Below are 21,018 nucleotides of genomic sequence, written 5' to 3' on the forward strand. Positions count from 1 at the left end.
GGAATCAATGTTAAAATTGCTCTTCGACAACTCAGAGGAAGGGCCCCTTGATTAATACATTCCAGAAAAACTTCATATAAGTCTTGCCCCAGTAGATTCCAAAATGATTTGAAAAATTCTGCGGAAAGCCCATCCAATCCAGGTGACTTCCCAGAACACATTTCTTGAACAGCTTGTGAAATCTCTCCAAAAGTCAAAGGCTCATCCAACTCATTTTGCTCTTCTTCCTTTAATTTGGATAGGTCACATAGAAGTTCATCAGTTGTGGTGTCATCACACAATTCCGAACTGTATAAATCCTCGTAAAAGGAGAGTGCGTAAGATAGGATTTCCTGTTGATCTGTTATCACACTGCCTCCTGGTATTTTCAACTGATGAAAATTCTTTTGTTCTCTTGGCTTTTTTTCAAGACCAAAGAAGAATGATGTAGGAGCATCCATCTCATTGAGCTGTGCAAATCTAGTCCTTAGAAGGGCTGTTCTTCCACGTTCCTCTAATAAATTCTTTAACAGGAGTTTATCATTTGCTATTGAGTCAATCAAAGTTGAGTTATTGCTGGTACAGTCACTGCTTTGTCCAAGGATATCTTGTTCAAGGGATTTCATCCTTGCTTTGAGCATTCCTGCACTATGTGCAGTGTACTGCTGGCAAAACGACTTGATTTGTGTTTTACCAACATCCCACCATTGACTCAGTAACTGAAAATTACATCTCTCCTCTCTCCAAGCTTTCCAGAAAAGATTAAAGGAGTGAATGAAATTACAGTCCTGCAATAATCTATTATTAAACCGCCAATGTGATTTATAGGATTTAGAAAGAGAAATAGAGACTACAATAGACACATAGTGATGATCTGACAGAAAAGATGGTGAAATCGAACTCTTAAAAAACCTACCCCTACTAGCCTTTTCGACATAAAAGCGATCAAGTCTAGCTCCTGACAGATTATTGGCATTAGCTTTTAACCATGTATATTGTTTGACTCCAGGGAATTCTTCCCTCCACACATCAACTAAACTTTGTTCATTAATTAATTTCTTTAAAGTCCCAGAAGAAGAAGGGTGGGGTTCATCATGATTTCTATCCAAATAAGAGTTAACAGTGCAATTAAAATCTCCGCCTAGTACGACAACATTTCCCTGAGGACACTGTAATAAAGCATCAGAAAGTGTTTTAAAAAATGAGATGCGTTCTTTTCCAACATTTGGTGCGTACACATTAACAAAAGAAAAATGTGTATTGCCAAAAACAATATCAGCTCTCAAAATCCTACCAGGTATTACTTCAACCACATCTGGTTGCATACTAGCCCCTGGAGAAAAAAGAATGGCAACACCTGCACTAAGATTTGTACCATGACTTATTTCAATAATGCCTTTCCAATCTCCATACCACTGTGCTTGATTTTGCTGATCTGTATGTGTTTCTTGCAAAAAAATTACATCTGCCTTTTTTAGCCTCAGATAATCAAATAAAGCAACTCTTTTCCTTGTGCATCTACATCCATTAACATTAAAGGTCCCAATGTTTAAGGTTGCCATGACAAAAGGTAAAAGAATGCAAAAAAAATAGTACATCACTTTAGTATACATGACTTTATTAATATTTCTTATGACGTGTGTCTTAATCCTTTTCTAATAACACTGACATGTTTCCTTAATCTATATCTTTCAGGCTGAGCAAGCTCATCCATAGAAGCTTTTTTTAAAGCCCTAGTGGAAGAATCAACAAACAGTTGTAAATCAGGGAAATACTTCTCAAGATTTGGTTTTCGCTGATTATAAGTATCATCGAGAAAATCATTGATCTGTTTTACTGTATAATAAGGTGGTTTCATTTCAGAGCTCCTTTTTTTTCCTGCAGTACTTTCTTGGGAACTGACATCAGTGAAATAATCGCCAACATCATATTCCTCACTGTCCGAATTCATATCTACAGACTGAGCCTCACCTCCCTCAAATAGCTGATCCGCATCAACCTGTTCCAGGCCAACCGATGCATTCGAGTCCCGAGACTCTCCGACTCCCACTATCCCGTCGGGCTCCGTGGTGCGCTCTTCGCTGTTTCCAGCAGCAGTGGTCTCAGACACACCGCTAACATTAGCGCATTCATTAGTGTTCAGTGAACACTCTTCCGCATTCTCAGTATTACTGATCAATGCATCTTCTTTCAGTTTGTCATCAGTTTTATCACTGCCCTCTTGGTTATCATTTTCAGTGGCCGGTGCTACCTGCTCCGAAGGTGTTTTAGGCTCGATCTCAGTATTATTTTGTTTAGTCGGCTTATTTTTATTGCAATTCAGTTTTGTATGTCCAAAGACCCCACAAGAGAAGCATTTCATTGATTCAGTACTGATAAAAATTGTGTAATCTTTACCTTCCATCGTCAATTTTGCAGATAAATCTAAATATTGCATGTCAGCATTCAAAATCATAGAAGTTTGGCGTCTAAAGGACATAATATGTTTTAAATCTGGATTTTTAACACCAAGAGGGATCATTTTGATCGGCATCATAATTTTACCATAACGGCTAAGCAATCGCTCGAGGGAATCATTTGAAATAAACGGGGGCACATTGGAAAGAGTTACCCTCTTTGAAGGGCTTGACAGCGGCAAAACAGGCAAAAAAATATCCCCAACAGATAAGCCAACTTCCACTAAATGGTTAACCATGGACTCTTCTTTCACAAACACAACGACAGCTTTGTTCATTCTAGATGCAGACAGAATGTTCCGAGCACCTATTTCGCTACTAATAGCAGCCAAACAGTCCTCGACAGTGATTTTTTCATCCGATAAACATTTAAAACCATGCCGGGCTGTTAAAGTCGCGAACCCATCAGAGTCTACCGGCATTTTCGCGAACCCCAACTAACTACGAGTGGAAAAAAAAACTACTCTATGCTAAATTTTCAAAATAATAGAAAAAGAAAGAGAGAAAAACTCACTCAAACAAGCCGCCACTCGCTCAAACGCTCACGCGTTCCTCTCAGACGCTCCGCACATGCGCACACACACACAGAGAGAGAGAGAGAGAGAGAGAGAGAGAGAGAGAGGGAGAGAGAGAGAGAGAGAGAGAGAGAGAGAGTGAGAGAGAGAGAGAGAGAGAGTGAGAGAGAGAGAGTGAGAGAGTGAGAGAGAGAGAGAGAGAGAGAGAGAGAGAGAGTGAGAGAGAGAGAGAGAGAGAGAGAGTGAGAGAGAGAGAGAGAGAGAGAGAGAGTGAGTGAGAGAGAGAGAGAGAGAGAGAGAGGGAGAGAGAGGGATGGGGAGAGAGCGAGACAGAGAGAGAGGGAGGTCGCTCTTTATCATCTCTTCTTTACTAGAGTAAATTAAGAGTTTGTTTAGATCGGTTTATTAATGAACTAATAGACCTCTGAAGTAATATTATACTGGGAGGGTAAACTGAGGTTCACTGTTGACTATCTGCAGTTCATGTTTTAAATGTTGTCACTCTTATATGCTCCCAATCTCCTACGTGATTCTCGAACCACGGTCTCGCCCCGCCTCCTCCACTACAAGGACAATAATAAAGTATAGACATTGATGGTTATAGGCATTCTAACTGGACGTGTGTGATAGTCGTGTTACCGGTGATACACAGTGTCCCTCTACCTACCGATCACATCACATGTCGATAACACCCCAACCCTCATTTTTTATTTTACAGTAATAAATCTCTTAGTTTAAGAGCAGACTGCACATCTGAACATCTCTGCTGTATTCAGTGTTAACAGAACAAGTGTCGCAGCAAAGATCAGCAGCAGGAGTGAGATGTTATTCCTCATGTGAGGAGAGTGAAGTGAACTGACTGACAAGACCATGACGGAGGCTTTTCTGTCAACATGTAGAACATGAGTTTTTTAAAAATTTATGCCATTTATTTAACATCAGCAGTTTTCATTTCATATTCCCTCTCTTATTCATGTATTTAACATAAACTTTTTATTTATTTATTTTAGAGCGCCTGTCATTGCTTCTGTCTTTAAAACACTGGATACTAACAGTTGGAGGGAAAATTATACTCATATCACTCTTGTGTTCATCATTGATTAATTTAACATTCATTACACAATTCAGAAGCGTATAAAATGAACAGTATGCCCAAAAAAATGTTGGTTCCTTCAACCAGACTCCTGGTCATGTTTGGGTGTTCCTGACCTACCTTACTTGCTCTAAAATTTCCTGCGTCCTCAAACCTCACTACTGTGGAACTCTGGACAGGAGAAATGATCAGGTGTGGGAGACTCTGTTTGGCAATAAAAGATTGAGGTGTTAAAGACTCATTTCATGATTCATCTCTGTCTACTGCGCTCTAGGTGTGTCGTCTGCTTCACAGTCCTGAGACAGATCAACCTGGAGACTGCTCAAAACTCTCTGCTTATTACCACCTTATTCATACCTTTCATGTCTCATGACCCGTCCTGTTAAGGACCCTGTGTCCCCTTCAAATTATTTCATTTTATTCATCCAAACCAAGGAGCACAGTTTCATCAAAAAACTTCAATGCTGCCCTACTGAAGAACATAAGGCATCTTGGATGACCCGAGGATGATTTTCAATTTATAAAACTTAGATGCCCTTTCAATTTTAAAATCACACAGGTCTGTGGACAACCTCTGCCTGTGATCTGTCATATCAGGCTTCAGACGGGAAGTCTGTTCTAAACGCTTCTAATCAGTTTGTTCAGGTTCACGTTTAACCGTTTGAAAAACTGATTCATCTAAATCTTAAGTGTAAAAGGAATGATTTCACAATAGTTTACCTTCTTTGAATGGCATGAAGATTGTTTGCTTAAGTTTTTTCCAGTGTAAATAAAGACTCAAGTGTTTATAATGATAGGCATTGACATACAGGCGGTGTAGTGTAGTGTGTGTCTAGTGTACATTAACACACAAGTGTAATTAAGACGTTTCCAGTGACGTGTAATTAGGTTTGATGATGTTTTTATGTCCATTGTGGGAGTAAACGTGCTTAAACCTCTCGCTTCAGATGACTACCGTTCACTTGTTTATCACTTGCTAGTCTGTAATGACACTTACATGTGCCAACCTGTGAGAGTTACAACACCATTTCCAATAGAGTTGACCTTTCTGATTTACTGATCGTTCTTGTAATAAACTCATCTGTTGTACTGCACATCATCATCAAAATGACTCAGTATATTATTACTGTTTGGTTCAAACCTGTCATTGCATTTCAATGACAGAAATGTTTTTATTGGGGTTATGAATGTAAATTTCTGTGTTACATTCGTCACTTCAGTAACACACAACATGCATAAAGAATGACTAATAATAATGATTTATGCCAACAAGAAAAAAATAATGAAAAATGGAGACAAAGTTTCAGAAGGTCACGTCAATTTGTTCTATCCCCATTTACTTATCGACTACATTTCTTACCAAAATATTGTGTTGTTTTCAGCAGAAACATATCAGTTTTCTCAGTAAATCATGCAGCCGGATTGTCTTGTAATGTCATGACAGTGTAAACATAGCCCATGTAAAATAGTGCTAACATCTTATCTGTCAATTTATCTTTTTAAAATAATAATAGAACAAAAGATAGTGAATAGTTTGTTAACAGTCTAATCCAAACTGTCTGAAATCACAGAACATCATACTGATCATTCTCACTGTGTGTTGTGCTTTCAGACATGCAGAGCTAGTGTTTATGGAATGAAATCATGTAAATGTTCAGAATCAGTGTGAGTTGTATGCTGGGCTAGATGTGAAGGGGGATGCGATCGGATGGCAAACCCTTTGTTGAAAAAAACTCTGTAAAACCACCATCCCCCATTATCATCCCAGTAAGATTTGATACGCAAATCAAATTTAGCTCGCAATAAAATATTAAAGTAGATCAAAATTAAATGAGGTATTAATGTTATTGAAAAATAACTAAATATAGCACTGATTGAGCAACCAGAACTCACTACGTGCAAACCAAGCTTATAATTTACACAAGCTTGCATCGTTTTTCACGCTGTTCTCAATGTCAAAGAGAACTGTTCAGTCAAGTCTTTTTACATTTTACAAAAGGAAGAGAACCGAAAGTGTAAAACGTTGTTAAAGTGATTTTCAGTAAGGAATTGATGTCAATTAATTTAACTATTTAAAAGTGAGGGGCAGGGGCGGCCCGACCAGAAGGTCTTTCTGTCAAAGTCCAAGAACGGCTGTCCCACCGAAGGACTACGGCCGTGTCCTGGCCATGTGTTGTACCAGAACATTTCCTGATTGCCGCTAATGTATGGGGCCGGAATAGACACTTGTGCACGTGTGCCCTGCTTTGTGTGCGTGTGCAGTCAGAGAGAGAGCCTCTTGTCACCCCCGCCCACACTGAATTGATATCTCAGTGATGTCTCCATGAACACAAAGTTAATTGAACAGACACAGTTGTTGCAAGTATTCTTGTAAACGCAGTTGATTATGTCATAATAAGTTGAGAGAGAAATCGAATGTTTGTTATCATATTGGATGCGTGCACAGGTCTTAAAGTAACACTCTGTTACAATCCACTGCTGTCTATGTTAATCATGTTGAAACACTTCAGTGCCCCCTTCAGGTTATCATTCATACTATACCACGATCAGATCACATATTTAATCAATAAAACCTATTTATAACTGAGTTTACTGTCATGTTTCATCTTTCCAAAACACATTGTTTTTTGTATAAAAATTCCATATCAAATCTTCCGGTTTGTAAGATTTGTTAGTCTTAAGGTTTGTTAATAAAAATTGTTGAAAATAAGACCGTTTGATTAGTTATTGTGTAAGGTTAGCTATACGACAATCACTTCACAACAGCAAAAGCTTGTTGTGTACACAGTCCCCTTGACATTTTTTAAACATTTTTTACAATGCTTGTTCTCAATATAGTTCCAACCATTTTGTTTATTTTGTTATTATTATTATTTACCCTTTTTGAAAAGCATACAGCTGTCACGAATCACACCACTTTCAAAGATAATTGCTTGGAAAAAAAGTCAGTAAAACTCATTGTTGTAGTCTTGAGACTCGGTCTTGAACTCCGTCTGGAGACCATGTTTTGATGGTCTTGGTCTTGTCATGGACTTGTGTGCATTTGGCTAGGTCTGGACTCGCACTCAAACTTGTTTGGAATTCGGAGTCCTGTCCAAAATATTGACATAATAGTTACTATTGCTTTAAACTGATGTTTGATTGACACGTCCAATGATTGGTTATTCTCTTGTGCACATGACTTGACATGCGGAGCAAGGCCTCATCAATTTAAGTAAATAAATTGATTTTTAGGCTATTTATGCGGTGAGAGGTTATAAATAAGGGTATTTTATAAGGCTTAGAACTCGGCTCGGCCAATCAGAATCAAGGAGCAGAACTGACCGTTTTATAAACGTCTTTTTATGACGTCTTCTGATTGTACAGAGTTCCACTGGAAGTCGATATCAGACAAAGTTAATACCGGATCAAATTTGGGTTTTATCAGTTTCAGTTTACACGTGGATATAAATAAAGTGAGACTCTTTAAAATAAAATGATTTGAATGAAGCAAGTTAGCAAGCAACCATTGAATTCAAGTTAAAAATGGATGATTTGTCAATGTTCATTGCATTGAATCACTTTCACTTTTGTACTAATTATTGTGATCAGTGTTTGCTTTAGTTGAGCTCTTGGCTCTTCTGTTTTAATTGTTGAATTAGGCTCTCTTCAGTCATAACTGTGTGTTACTATGCAGCTGTGGAAAAAGATGATGACTTCTGAATGGTAATGTACACATTTTAAAGATGTTTGGATCACTGTTAATAATTGTGTTTCTCTGTGTTCTCTGTGGATGTGTTGCTTGAGGTTTAAGCTGATATACTGTGAATGTTTTATGAATAAAGATTTTCACAAACTGGAAAACCCCTTAAGACACAAAGCACAGGATTTTCGTTTATTTTCTCTCAACACTTGTGCATTAACTAGACAAAGCCCTCAGTCCAGTCATCAATTGATCAATAATGTTTAAAACTACTCGATTTTATTATAGCCTGACAAGTTCCATGAGAACAACCCCAACTGTTGTAAAATCATCTCTGTCTTTATCAGTGCACAAGTGTTTTTAAAACACCATCACACGACCAAAAAGAATGAATCAATCAAATGTCAAGGAACACCAGCTCAACTAAAACAAACACTGATCACAATACTGTTGGTTTATATGGGTACAATACGAACATTGATCCTGTCCGGGTTTTCCCCAGTAGTTTGGACCTTTAGTTTGTTTCTTTTGAGTTCCTGTTTCCTGTCCTGTTTTGTAGTCATTTGTAGTTCTTTTGTTCATTGGTTCCCTGTTGATTGTCTCCCGGGTGTCTTGTTAGTCCTCTTTAGTTTGTGTATTTTGTATATACCCCAGTGTTTCCTGCTTCTAGTGTCCTCTGTTGTTAATGTTATGTTGTCTGTCTTGGTTATTTTTGATGCTTTGTGATAACCACATTATATATGGATCTGCTCCTTGTGTTCCCTCTGCTGAAATGAAACTGATATTGATTCAATGGTTGCTTTGCTATCTTACATGGATTTAAATCATTCAACTTAATTTATTTTAAAGCGTCTCACTTTTCACAAATAAAACACAGTGTACACATGTTTTATTAATGTACTCAGTGAGCTTGTTTCCACCAAACATTTAACATATTCTTGAAGATTTCTTTAGGTCTGTGTGGATTCGGACTCGACCCTCTCTGGTCTCGACTAGAACACTGTCTGAATGAACATAGAAAAGTGTATTCATTTGATAACACATGTATTCCTAGATGAATCATTGCTGTTAAATCGTGTCAGTTGATTGTTACCTCATGATACAGTTTGTGGTGTGGTGAAGGCCGGATTAACCATATGGGCAACGGGGCAATTGCCAAGAGCCCACGACCTCTAAAGGGCCCAGGGCGGTGACGCCAATCAACGTGCACTGAGCCGGTCCCGTGACGGCAAGCGCCGCTACAATACACAACTCAAAAAATGCAAACATGGAGAAGCTAAGTGGTAGCACTAAACAGAAATTAAAAAAGCAGAAGGATATCAGCAACGCAAAAAATAATAAAAATATATATGGAAAATAGAGAATTTCTACACTAGTAAACGTTAGTGACTGTTGTGCTAAGGCAGCATCCGTCAACGAAGACAGCTCTGCTAGCCGGGAGATTTCTTCACTGCCGGCGCTAGCTAATGTTCACAGACCCGTGAGCGAAGAACCCCGGCAGCATCTTCAACCGACGGCCCGGATTCTGCTGTGATGGGTCTCGAGTCTCACCGCCATCTGAAGCGCTCGTGGAGTCTGTGAGCAGCCCCTGTACCACAGACACGGCTCTCTAAACTTTCTCTCTTACACCAGTTTGCACATTCCAAGTCAAGAAAAATGCCAGTGTGAGATGTGTTTGCCAAATGAAATAAAGCATTTCAAATTTAAACATGCTCTTCCCCACTATTTGTGTATTTTGACAGATTATTTAGCATTTCTTTTGGTCTTGTCTAATTGAGAAATTTACAGATTTCCAAATGTTTATCTTGCGCTGAAATGTTTAACCCTTGCCTGTCTTGATGAACTGTGATGTGACAGGTTGTTTTCTCTTTTAAGACAATTTAAAATGACTTTGGAGCAGATAACACTGCATTTTTTTTTTCTTGTGGTGGATCCATGAAAATGCTGTAAATTGTTTATTGTTGTTGAGAGAAAACAGCAGATTTCAAAATGTTTATATTATACTATAACTTGATTGTCCTGTTGAATTCTGAGGTGACAGGTGATTTCTGTTTAAACTGAGCTGAGGACCAAAATGCTACTTGATTCTAGGAGATTATGGATTTTTGTTTGTGTCTTGTCTGTGGACGTCCTCTGTGATTGCTCTATCAATTCAATACATTTGTGCTGGCAGGAGGTGTTGTTAAATAAATACTGGATTCTTAGAAAGTGGTTGCTTATTTATTTATTTGTGAAAATGGAGGACACTTCCTTCATAACATCATAAATGAGTGGCCTTGACAAGAGAATTTAGTGGTGCATTTGTAATTTTATGAACATTTGCACATCTGTACATCAAAATGCACTTGATGACAGTTAGTTATTGTAATATTGAGTATATTTACTGTATTACTGTCATTTATTCTGTATTTTGGTAATTCTGGGGTCGTGATGATGGGGTACTTGAATATTGTTGCCCAGGGTACAGCGAAGTGTTAATCTGGCCCTGAGTGTGTTAACCGATGGTAATAAATTGCGTTATATTGTGACAACATTTCTTACTGGTTTGTATTTTATGTCAATGTGTGTATTGTATAGTCTGCCAGGCAATATGTTCATAATAATGTATGTAAGACTGTGTTATTTATAACACCTGCACTGCAGCACTAGCACAGAATCACTGAAGATCTCTACCTGCGTTTCAGTTCCTCTTGTTCTTTACACTGACATCTTGACACTATCTCACTGTGTTATGTTTTATTTAGTGTGTGTTTTTATCATTTTAATGTTGAAATTTCTGATGTTTTTGTAAAACGCATTAAGAGGTCAGAGTTTGTAAGAATGACATTGTACTTAATTCTTATTCTTCATGGCATCACTGTACTCTGTTCTTTCTGCAGTTTTTAACTGTGCATGTGTCCTCTGGTCTCATGTTTACTCTGCTTGACTGTACTGTGCTCTTCTTTATCTCTTTTTATGAAATTCTAAGTGATCAAATATAAAAGCATGTATGAGATTTTCTTTCGAGGGAAGAGCCGCGTTGAGTTGTTTCTCATCTTGCGCTTGTGCGCGCGTGCACGCTCGTGTGTGTGTGTGTGTGTGTGTGTGAACGCCGATGATGTCACGGCACTGTGGGTCATTTGAAGGTGAGCCGCCTCAGAAGGGTTCACAGAAAGTTCACTCGCATATATTAGGCAACTCAATCTTTCATTGTGTTGGAATGAAGTAGTAGGAAATGAGCAGCGCGCGGGCACGAGCGCACATCCGTCATTGCGCTTTTAAACGCGACATATTTACAGCATTTTCTCTCATTATGATGAACTGCTGTCGGTAACGGGAGCGGATCGCCAGTCGCGTGCGTTGCGTTTGTCGGTGAAGCGCGGGTGGTGATGGGGACGCGCTTTGACCGTGTTTTCACCGTGTTCTCTGTGGATCCGCGCGCGGAGAGTTTGATGGAGTTTGTGTGAAGGACAAACAGACTCGTTTTCTTCTTCTTCTTCTTCTGCTGCAGTGCTATGATGTTTGACTGTATGGATGTGTTATCGGGACACTTTTACTCTTCAGGTCCCTCGTCATGTATGTTAGAGGAGAAAGCGCTGAGCGCGTGCTTCAGCTGGCAGCACCGACGCAACAAACACTGTATGTCTCCTTTTTATTATTATTCTATTCAACATGAACAATGCTTTCGTGTTCTTTTAAGCACTTCAAAACATAGTTTATATAAGATGAATGTAGTATAGTTATTTACTATTAACTATAGCGAATTACTGACTTGTAGTATGTAGGAAGGGACTCCATAAAGTGTATTACAGAATTATTTTTCATGTAGGATTGCTTGTTAATAGAGTAGATGTTCATTGCTGTGCTAAATACCACAGTAGTGAAGGCAGTAATTACAGTAAAACGTTAATTAAGTCAATTAGTCTAAATAACAACGTAAACAACTTGTAAAGTACTAGAATTCTTTCAGGTACCTTCAGAGAAATGTTGTAATAGTCTAGTAGTACATGAGTATGATGAGAAATGTGATGGTTTCTATCATCATTACAGTTCAGTCACTGTATGCAAACATATAAAAACATGTGAATCTTATGAAGATTTGTCCCAGTGCATTCTAATGGCGAGTGTGTTGTGTTAAGACGTGTAGTTTTAAAGGTTAATGTTAATGTTCTATTTCCTCATCAAATTGAATGAAAGGTCTCATTCAGACTATTGTTAATACCTCAGCATGTTTTGATGCTTTGTAGGCGGGCTCGTAGGTTGTTAAGATTGGCTGTGGTTTTCCTGGTGTGATTTATGTTTGGAATGTCCTGTGTAAACACAGCCTGAGACGGACTTCTGCAAGCTCATAACACTGAGAAACCTCCTTCAGCTCTCTGTCATTGTGAAAGCACATCGACCTGTCACGCCAGTGTCTGTTTAGCACCATAATCATTATTTATTTTTACATCCTAATGACCCTCATGAAGAGACCACTGAGTGTCATTTCCCCGTCTGTATTCACTCAGCGGACACAAATCACAGGAAAGTGCTTCTTATCAGAGAGAGAGAGAGAGAGAGAGAGAGAGAGAGAGAGACATCAACAGCCTGCTTCAGTTCTCTGAGACACCCGCCGCAGCGTCCACCGCAAACACGGCCCGTGCCGAGACCATTCTCCATCCTCTTCACGTGAATGAAACACATTTTAATGATCATTTCCTGCCGCTCTCAGATGGGGATTATCAAGTTTGTTTAGGAAGTCTTTATCAAACAGGCTTAACAGTCAAAACTAAACCATTAAAAGTCTAATTGTTTTTGCAAAAATACAGTAGGTGTCGGTCAGTGAGGAACTGAAAGGACTGAAGAAAACATGTGAATATATGAGGATCTTTAAAATACGCTTTAGATTACATCGCATGTGTAGGACATTCATGTGTGTGTGCTTGAAATCTGTCGAAGAAACTTGAGATTCTTTCATTCTAAGATTCATGATTAAATTATATTATTATTAAATTATATTTAATAACAAAACTGATTATTATTAATTATACAATCTATGTTTGCTTATTTTCATCTCAGTAAATTAGAGAAATATATATATTAAATTACTCTTTACATTTTCTTTGTTTAACTCATTATTAATAGCGTTTGTGAAGTAATGAGCCGGAAACAAGAGAGTTCTCTTTGTTCTTTATTTCATGCTTTCTGTTCTAATACATACGTGTAATTGTAGGAACAAACAGCTTTTATATAAGATCCCATCTCACGTGCGATAGGTTCATTTATTTTAGCTAATATAAACGTAAACAGTTTTATTTGTGACACTGATAACCTCATGAACCAGATCAGATCAGGAATAACAATCAATCCAGTTTTCTGTTTAAATGATGTTAAGATGTTCACGTGTAAATTCTTGTTGGCTTGTTACAACATTAGTTAATTGACACAAAATAACAAAATATTCATTTGGATGAATATTTTCATTTGGATTTTTTTTTTAATAATGATTTATGTCAGAGGGTCTGAAGAATATTTTGAATACATTATAGGTCTAATAACCTTATATTACCTGATAAATCTTTCACAAAGTTCAACATCAAGCACATGTTCTGGATTGAGGAAACACATCATCCGGTGCAGATACAGATGCAGTGTACAGTGTTGTGTACTCAGTGTTGTACTGACATGATTCTCAAACTCTCAACTGTTTTCACAGCCTTTAACCTCAGCATGTCGTAACATCATTAGAGGTGTTGAGAGAGATTAAAGCCAGATATCACCCCCCTCCATTACACTAGTGTGATATGTGCTAATTACAACCACGTCTCTCTCTCTCTCTCTCTCTCTCTCTCTCTCACATGAAAGGCCATTGGCACAGTGTGCACAGCAAGTTAATTTTGTGTGTCTGTGATATGACAGCTGAACAATGGAAATAAAATGATTTTTAATGACTGTAAGCACAGTGGGCCTCATTTATGAAACGAGCGGGTGGGTTTCTACTATCAAATCTCACGACAGGTCTCAGTTCATGTACGCAAGTTTTGAGATATGATCAGGGTGTACTGTGTGTACAGTTTATCCTTTTGATAACCTTCAAAGGAATAATGACAAGCAGAAAGATTTTTTTGTTGTTGTTAAAATAGACTTATTTTCATTATATTAATAAAGTATTTTCCTTTCTAGCCTAATTATATGATCATTTTATTGTTTGAAATTACAAGGTTAACGGGTGCTTTGGTGTAAATAAAAAATGAAAAGGAGCTTTTAGGCTACTAAAATAGATAATGTGTCCCATTTAAAATGCACAAGTAAAAGTAAAACATTTAAAACCTACAGTAATCAGTTACAAGCACTGGGTAAGTTTACCTATTTGCAAGATGATAGCTTCTTTATTTGACAAATATGTACTTTAATAAAAACTGAAAAGACACATGCTTTGATGTTTTTTTATTTGTGTGACCTGTGATGTTAGATGAGGTCACAGCCCCAGGTTGCCTGGCTTTGTGTGGCAGGTTTGTGGGGCTGAAGACCGCTGGTGTGGTTTGTGTCATATCTGAAAGAGAAAAAATAAATGAATCAAACTTAAAACTGTGTGTGCTTGATATAAGCAGCCTGATGCAAGATTAGCATCATTAGATTTTAAACCATGCATCTGACTCCTCCGCCACAGACCATTTTTTCTTCACCTAAATATAGAAAACTTTATAAAACATTTACATAAAAACATTATTCTATAATTGCGCTGTAAAAATGATCACTAATTTATATCTATTTTCGTTTTTACATTGACACATTAATGTAACTTAAACAAAGTTTTTCAAGACTAAAGTCAGATTCATTTTGTTTAAATTTAAATGCATTATACAACCAAAGTCATTTAAAGCAACAACAATACTTTTAGTGTAAAACTAGCAGTGAAACACTTATAATAAAAAAAAAATTTGCGGTCATATTTACAAAACATTAATATCCAATAAAAGATACAAACTTCAGCTGGAGTTCAGGGTCGCTGTTTTTTAACTTCCTTTGATTTCGCTTTTCAAGGTTAAATTTTAATTTCTAAATCAGAAAAGTTCCTCTTTTAAAGAAAAATTTGTGTAAATTTGATCGAGATGTCATTGGGATAAAATAATGTCATTAAATTCACATGAAAACAATGACAGACGTTGTCTACGGCAGCTTTACTTCAGTCTAAACACGAATTTACACTAACTATGGCTGTTGATATTATTTTAACGTTATAAATAAATAACAGTTTGTAACTTAACTTGTAAAATGTAAAGACAAACATGATTTTAGTGTTATGTTTGTGTACATACATATTTGTTAAATGAACGAATGACTGATCAGTGTTGGACGAATAAATTCACAGCATGTAGGGCAATTTTTTGCATATTTTCTCATTTTAATAGAGTAGAAGGACGCAGCCCAGGCTGGATTTATTTTGTCTGGGTGTTCATTTATAAAATATTTAAGACATCAGTGAGATTAAATGGAGAGCAAATGGAAACTTTTGCTTAAGTTTCCTCTGAGACTCATATGAGCAATAACATTCTCTTAACAAATAATAACAAATGTTGTAAATGTGCCATTTATATCTATGTCTAGAAAGCACTAAAAATGAATAAATGTAGATGATAAAAGTAATGATCATGTCACAGTCTGAAGTCTCAACAACACCGTTCAGAACTTCTCTCTCTCTCTCTCTCTCTCTCTCTCGCTCTCTCTCTCCACTCCCTCCGTCTGCATTGTCTGTATTATTCTGCGTTGTGTCCTCATGTTTTTTTCACAGTGAGTTTTGATGTATTGTTTGTGTTTTGGAGTGAGATGTTGCTGTGTTTGGGTGTTTGTACAGCATGCAGAATTGAAGGGCCGTCATTAAATTTAATTAGATTTTTTTATATAGCGGGTCTTACAGTTTTCATTGTTGCAAAGCAGATGTACAAACATCCTAATTAAAAAATATGAATAATATTAATAGTAGCACTTGAGGGGATTTCTTTTTATATATATATATATATATATATATATATATATAATTTAGGTATATTATTATTTTAAATATTTTTATCAGGACTGAAAACCTAAAATAACAATATACAAGAACAATTTGCAAGAATACCAAAACGTGGAGAAAAAATAATATTTGTTTAAGTTAAACTATGTTCATGTGCAGGTAAGCTGTCAAACTTAAATTGTTTATACTTTTGGACTAAGCAAAGGCAGCGGTCTCCCAGTGAGTAAACCAGTGGCAACAATGGCAAACCAAACCTCCACTATGTATGTGTATAAGAGTGGAGAAAAAACCTTGGGAGAGACCAGACTCAACCGGGAGAGCCAGATCTCCTCGGGCATATTAAAACAGCACTTCTGCAACTACAGAGAGAATAATGACTATTAACTGTGAGATTTGACAGAAGTAATTAGCCGGGCTGGTATGTGAAGAGAAAAAAACAGAAGGTTTATAAAACTGGACCCGTGCAGGACTCTGTCTCTTGCTACGATGTGGTTAGAAAGCGCTCCTAGCCCTGGTCGCTCCAGCCACAAACAAACCCTGCAGTGACTGACGAGAGAAGATGACTTGAGCTCCGCTGGTTGGTAGTCGCTCCCAAAAGTCACTCATCATTTGCAGTTGAGGAATTCCTGTCTCCAACAGTCACTGTGGCCTGTGTCCTCGCCCCTCGCCAACACACCACTGATATGAACGAGACCAGGCCAGTGAGTGGCGATGTTGTTGTGTAAAGAAACAGGACGTGCCTTAGCACATACACATGCACAGTTATAAGCCAAAAGTGCTTTTTAATACCGTTGGTCGAAGTATTTGGGTGTTTAAAGTCTGGCGAATGTAAATAGTGAGTCTCCAGCTGGTCCTAATGGTTCAGTAAATCCACATTTTGCTGGGAAACGTTACTACATAGTCCAGCAGCGAGAGCTCGGGAAGACGCCATATTGTTTAGCTATACTCGTGTGACTGAGCGTTTATTACGCATACAAAAGCATGTGACGTCATCCTTTTCAGAGGATTCCGTCTTGCAGTTTACATGGAAACGATTACAGCAACGTTTTCAAGAAGTTACACTTTGAGACCTGTACCATAAGTTTGTGTTTTCAGTCCCCTAAAATGCTGTTTCTGTGTAAACGGACAGCCAAAACACATACATTTTTTTGCGTTTTCAGTTGAAAACAGTTTTGTGTAAACAGCCTCTAGAGAGAGATCTCAGAACAGAAAATGATATAATTCTGTGAAATGATCAAATATTTTTCGGGGGGGGGGTTGAACTACCTCTTCTAAAGAGTCTTTTGTGTCCGTCTGAAATCTTGGCTTTGGATTGTTTCCAGACTCCAGCAGGAACTCTCCACACATTCCTGTAGGTTTTTGGAATGAAGATATGTTCTCGTTCCTCTCTTATTTCACATGGCAGTCGCCCCAAAAGACTGCTCTGTGAATCATCAGTGTTGTTTTCCCTCTATTGAGTGAGCGGCCTGTACGGGGTGTGAGACTTTCCTGTCTGACCACGCCAGAGGGTTCAGCCAGAGGCTAAAAGTTCAGCCGTGAGACCTTCCTTTACATCACAGCTCACCGTTTCTGTCAGCCATTCTCCGGCCTGTCCGTCACGTCCTTTATTTGCCTAATGTCTGCTGTGTGTACATCAACACTCCGGCCGCTGAGCTTGGGTTAAATCACCCAGAAAATAGAAAAATACTCCCATGTGCCTCATGCGGTGAACGCCGCCCACCGCCAGAAAAGCGGAAATGGAAACTTGTCAGCAGGTGGCCCGATGCTCTTGTCTCTGCCCCGGGTGTCAAATAAACAACAGCAACGAGTTAATAATGTTGATATTTCACAGATGTAAGCTTTCTCTTCCTCTCTGCTATAATAACACAAGGTTTGTGCACAGAATGGCTTTTTTCCGCTCTTTCCCGTGTCAATAAACCAAAAGCAGAACCCAGATCATGTCAGTAATGACACCGTTTTCATTTTTTTGTCATTTTTTTGTGCACAGAAGCTCTAGTATGTTAGTATAGACAAGTCTAGATTCACCTTGGCATAGATGATGTGATTTTCAAGACTTTCCAAATGATCAGGAGATGTCAGGAGTCGTTGGGATAAATCAAGCCAACACACAAAACACAGAAGACATACAGTCTTTATTCTGTCATCACATCAGAATTGAAACAGATAATACAGTTTTATTGTGTACCACTGCAAACATATGATCTTTAGATAAATGTTGAGAGCACACACACGTGTGGATGCTGTTACAGATGGAAGAGATTTAAGTGTTCAACCCCGAAGCGCTTGAATTACAGTCCATACTGAAGTAAACCCAAATGTCCGTCTGTTGTCATTCATTTAATCAGACGTCCCTCGGTGCGGTGATCAATACAACTCACCCATCTGTCCAGAACAAAGAGAGAGACCTCAACCAATCAGTGTTTGTTTACATTTATTGTGTATTATTACATACATCTTAATTTAGTCCTTTTAACAGACATGCAAGATTTTAAAGCCTTAGTGCAGTTACAGTAAATATGAAAGACTTGTGAATGAAATGAAGGTTTTATTATGAAGGATTAACCTCCAGAAAATGTGACAGGCCGTGTTGGGTGTGACTAGTCACTGAGTAATTAGTTACTGTAATTTATTTACATTTTCCTTGAAAAAAAGTAAAGTTAGGGTTTACTTTTGATTTAATTATACTAAATATGTTATGTAATATATGTGTGCACAATAGTGGAATTGACCTCAAAATTCACAGTCTAACTTTAAAATCTGTGCGTTAATGTATATGTAATGAGGATCAATAAAAGGAAGGAAGGAGGCGGGAACCGGAAGACATTTAAATAAAGCTTTAATAAAATAAACAAACAAAAACACTTAAGTAAAATGCCAAAAGAACATACATACAAACTTAAACATGTTCGGGCCTGGTCCTCTCTCGTCAGCAGTCCCGTCACTTGTCCTCTTATGCTCCCAATCTCCTCCGTGAGATATCTGGGACCGGTGTGGACACAGCTGATTCAAACTATCAATCACGCCATCGGCACCGCCTCAAGGCTCTCGTCACGTCTTCCTAACCACAGTATAATTCTCACATTAGTAGTCAGTTAATAATAGTTCTCTATGTTGTTTTATATTATTTATTTGAATGAATTAGGATTTTCATGTCTATCCTTGAATCACTGAACTAATCAAAGTTGATGTTACATTTGCATTTAGTCATTTAGCACACGCTTTTAGCGACTTACAGGTGGGGTAGGATATAGAAAGTTATTAGTAATTAAATACTTTTTGGAGAGAGTCATTTGTACATTAACTAAACTATTGAATATGTAACTAGTAATGAATTACTTTTTCAGAGTAACTTGCCCAACACTGATGACAGGCATTTCAATTCAGTAACAGATCACAATCTTTACAGTTGACTGTGGTCATTCCCTCAGTGACATATATCATTTGTGTTGAACATTTCAGAAAGAAATGAAACCTTGTGTAGAAACATTCAAAGGCACAAATAATAAAGAAAGATTTCAGGCAGTTTTGCCGGTTGTCAAATGTATGTTGAATCAAATGTAAACATGTGCTTGGTCAAAGTATGTCAGCGTGAGTTTCAATCAACAATTAACCTCGTTTATCTGCACACACACACACACACACACACACAAACATACACATGTATGTTTCATTATCTCAGTGGGGATAGTCCATAGGCGTAATGAGTTGTATACTGTACAAACTGTATATTTATCCCCTAAGCCCTTAACCTAAAGATCGTAGAAAACGTTTTGCATTTTTAGATTTTTTTAAATTATCTTTCTGTACCATTTATAAGCTTTTGTGCCCGTGGGGACCTCAGTTTTGGTCTCTACACAGTGACGTGGGTCCCCATGAGTGGATGTGCATTCTCCACTAACATATAAAAACCCTAAGTCCACACAAACACATACACATGTGTGCACATCAGAGGAGTGACTCTTATCCACTGAGTGTAGTGTCTTTATCCTCTCAAACACAACAGATGTTTGTCTTCAGTGAAGTATTTGATAAACTGTTTTGTACGAAAATGTACGGCACGTGCGGGGGGGAGGGGGGTAGACTGAACTAAAGCATGTTGCACACCCATTTAAAAAAAAACACAGACACCAGTTTCGATCACTGCATGTCCAGCATCTTTTAGCGCTGGGACGGCTCCATATATAAGTTTCGGACCATCTCCAAATCCATCGTTATATCCATAGTTTATATAACATTCATCAACAAAATGCAATGAACAAACAAACACCTGAACTTCACGAACGTAAGATCTCTCTCTCTATTGCACACAAGTGAAAGTGATGTCTGCGCATGCTCTTTCTCCTGCTCTCCTGTGGCTGTGCCGCGTGCTTTTCCGGGAGAATTGTCCAATAAGGGACTAAGAAAAGTTGTTACTAACCCGTTTTATATGTTCAAAAAAAAACTTTTGGAAACCTGTATGATCGCTGGGGGAATGTATTAAGCACAGAAATACTACGTCTTACGCCCAACCTGTTTTTGGACAAGTTGACCATGCTCAGTATGAGAAGACAGCACGTTTAACATCGTAAAGAAGTCAGAATGCATGAAACACCGTTGCATGGCAGCTTTAAGTAAATAATGTTTACTAAATAATGTTTATTTAAGGACCTTTGCTTCAGGACACATTGTGAATAGGACTTAAGAATGAATATTAAATGAATAATGCATTAATAATCTGATACGTGGAATCAAAGGGTGGAGATTAATCAGATGTTGCCGAGCCTTACTGTTAGCCAGGACTCGTAATGTAATAAGATGCGTCCCAAATCACTCCCAAAGTAACTGTTGTTCTTGACTATATAACCGGTCTGATGTGGAAGCGCTCCTAGTGGACGGTGAACTAATCATTGGCTGTGGTTTACACATTTAAGCAGATCTCTGTTTCATTTAAAAACATTTCTGATTGGTTCGTGTGTTGAACTGATAAGGTGAAACTGATGGCATTGTGTATGTTTATCCCTAAATATGTAAAGCTGAGGGTTATAGTAATGGTCAGCAGGGACATCTCAATCAGTCTTCAATCTGACGTAAAAGTTTTTATTGTCCATCTCAATCATCATCAATGTCTTGTTTTGCCCTTGCAGCCATCGAGACTCAGAGCAGCAGTTCTGAAGAGTTGGTCCCGAGCCCCCCGTCTCCTCTTCCTCCTCCACGAGTCTATAAACCCTGCTTCGTCTGTCAGGACAAGTCCTCGGGGTATCACTATGGTGTCAGCGCTTGTGAAGGCTGTAAGGTAAGACCGCTGTTCATCCCATCAACAACAAATGAAACCTAGAAGA

The 21,018-nt window shown here is 38.0% G+C and overlaps 1 protein-coding gene across 3 annotated transcripts in view; it reads left to right on the forward strand.

The window, feature by feature from the left end:
• Nucleotides 1-21,018, forward strand: part of LOC130415286 (retinoic acid receptor beta-like) — a 130,716-nt gene that overhangs the window by 73,713 nt on the left and 35,985 nt on the right. For 2 of the 3 annotated variants that reach the window (XM_056740862.1, XM_056740864.1), the window contains exons 1-2: nucleotides 10,909-11,343; nucleotides 20,824-20,972. In XM_056740862.1, the coding sequence (XP_056596840.1) occupies nucleotides 11,220-11,343; nucleotides 20,824-20,972 (273 nt within the window). In that variant the 5' untranslated portion in view covers nucleotides 10,909-11,219. Of the gene's footprint in view, nucleotides 1-10,908; nucleotides 11,344-20,823; nucleotides 20,973-21,018 lie in introns of those variants that run through there. The other variant, XM_056740863.1, reaches the window with a different exon arrangement.

Source organism: Triplophysa dalaica, chromosome 25, assembly GCF_015846415.1.
Source record: "Triplophysa dalaica isolate WHDGS20190420 chromosome 25, ASM1584641v1, whole genome shotgun sequence".
In the NCBI taxonomy this organism is placed as follows: domain Eukaryota; kingdom Metazoa; phylum Chordata; class Actinopteri; order Cypriniformes; family Nemacheilidae; genus Triplophysa; species Triplophysa dalaica.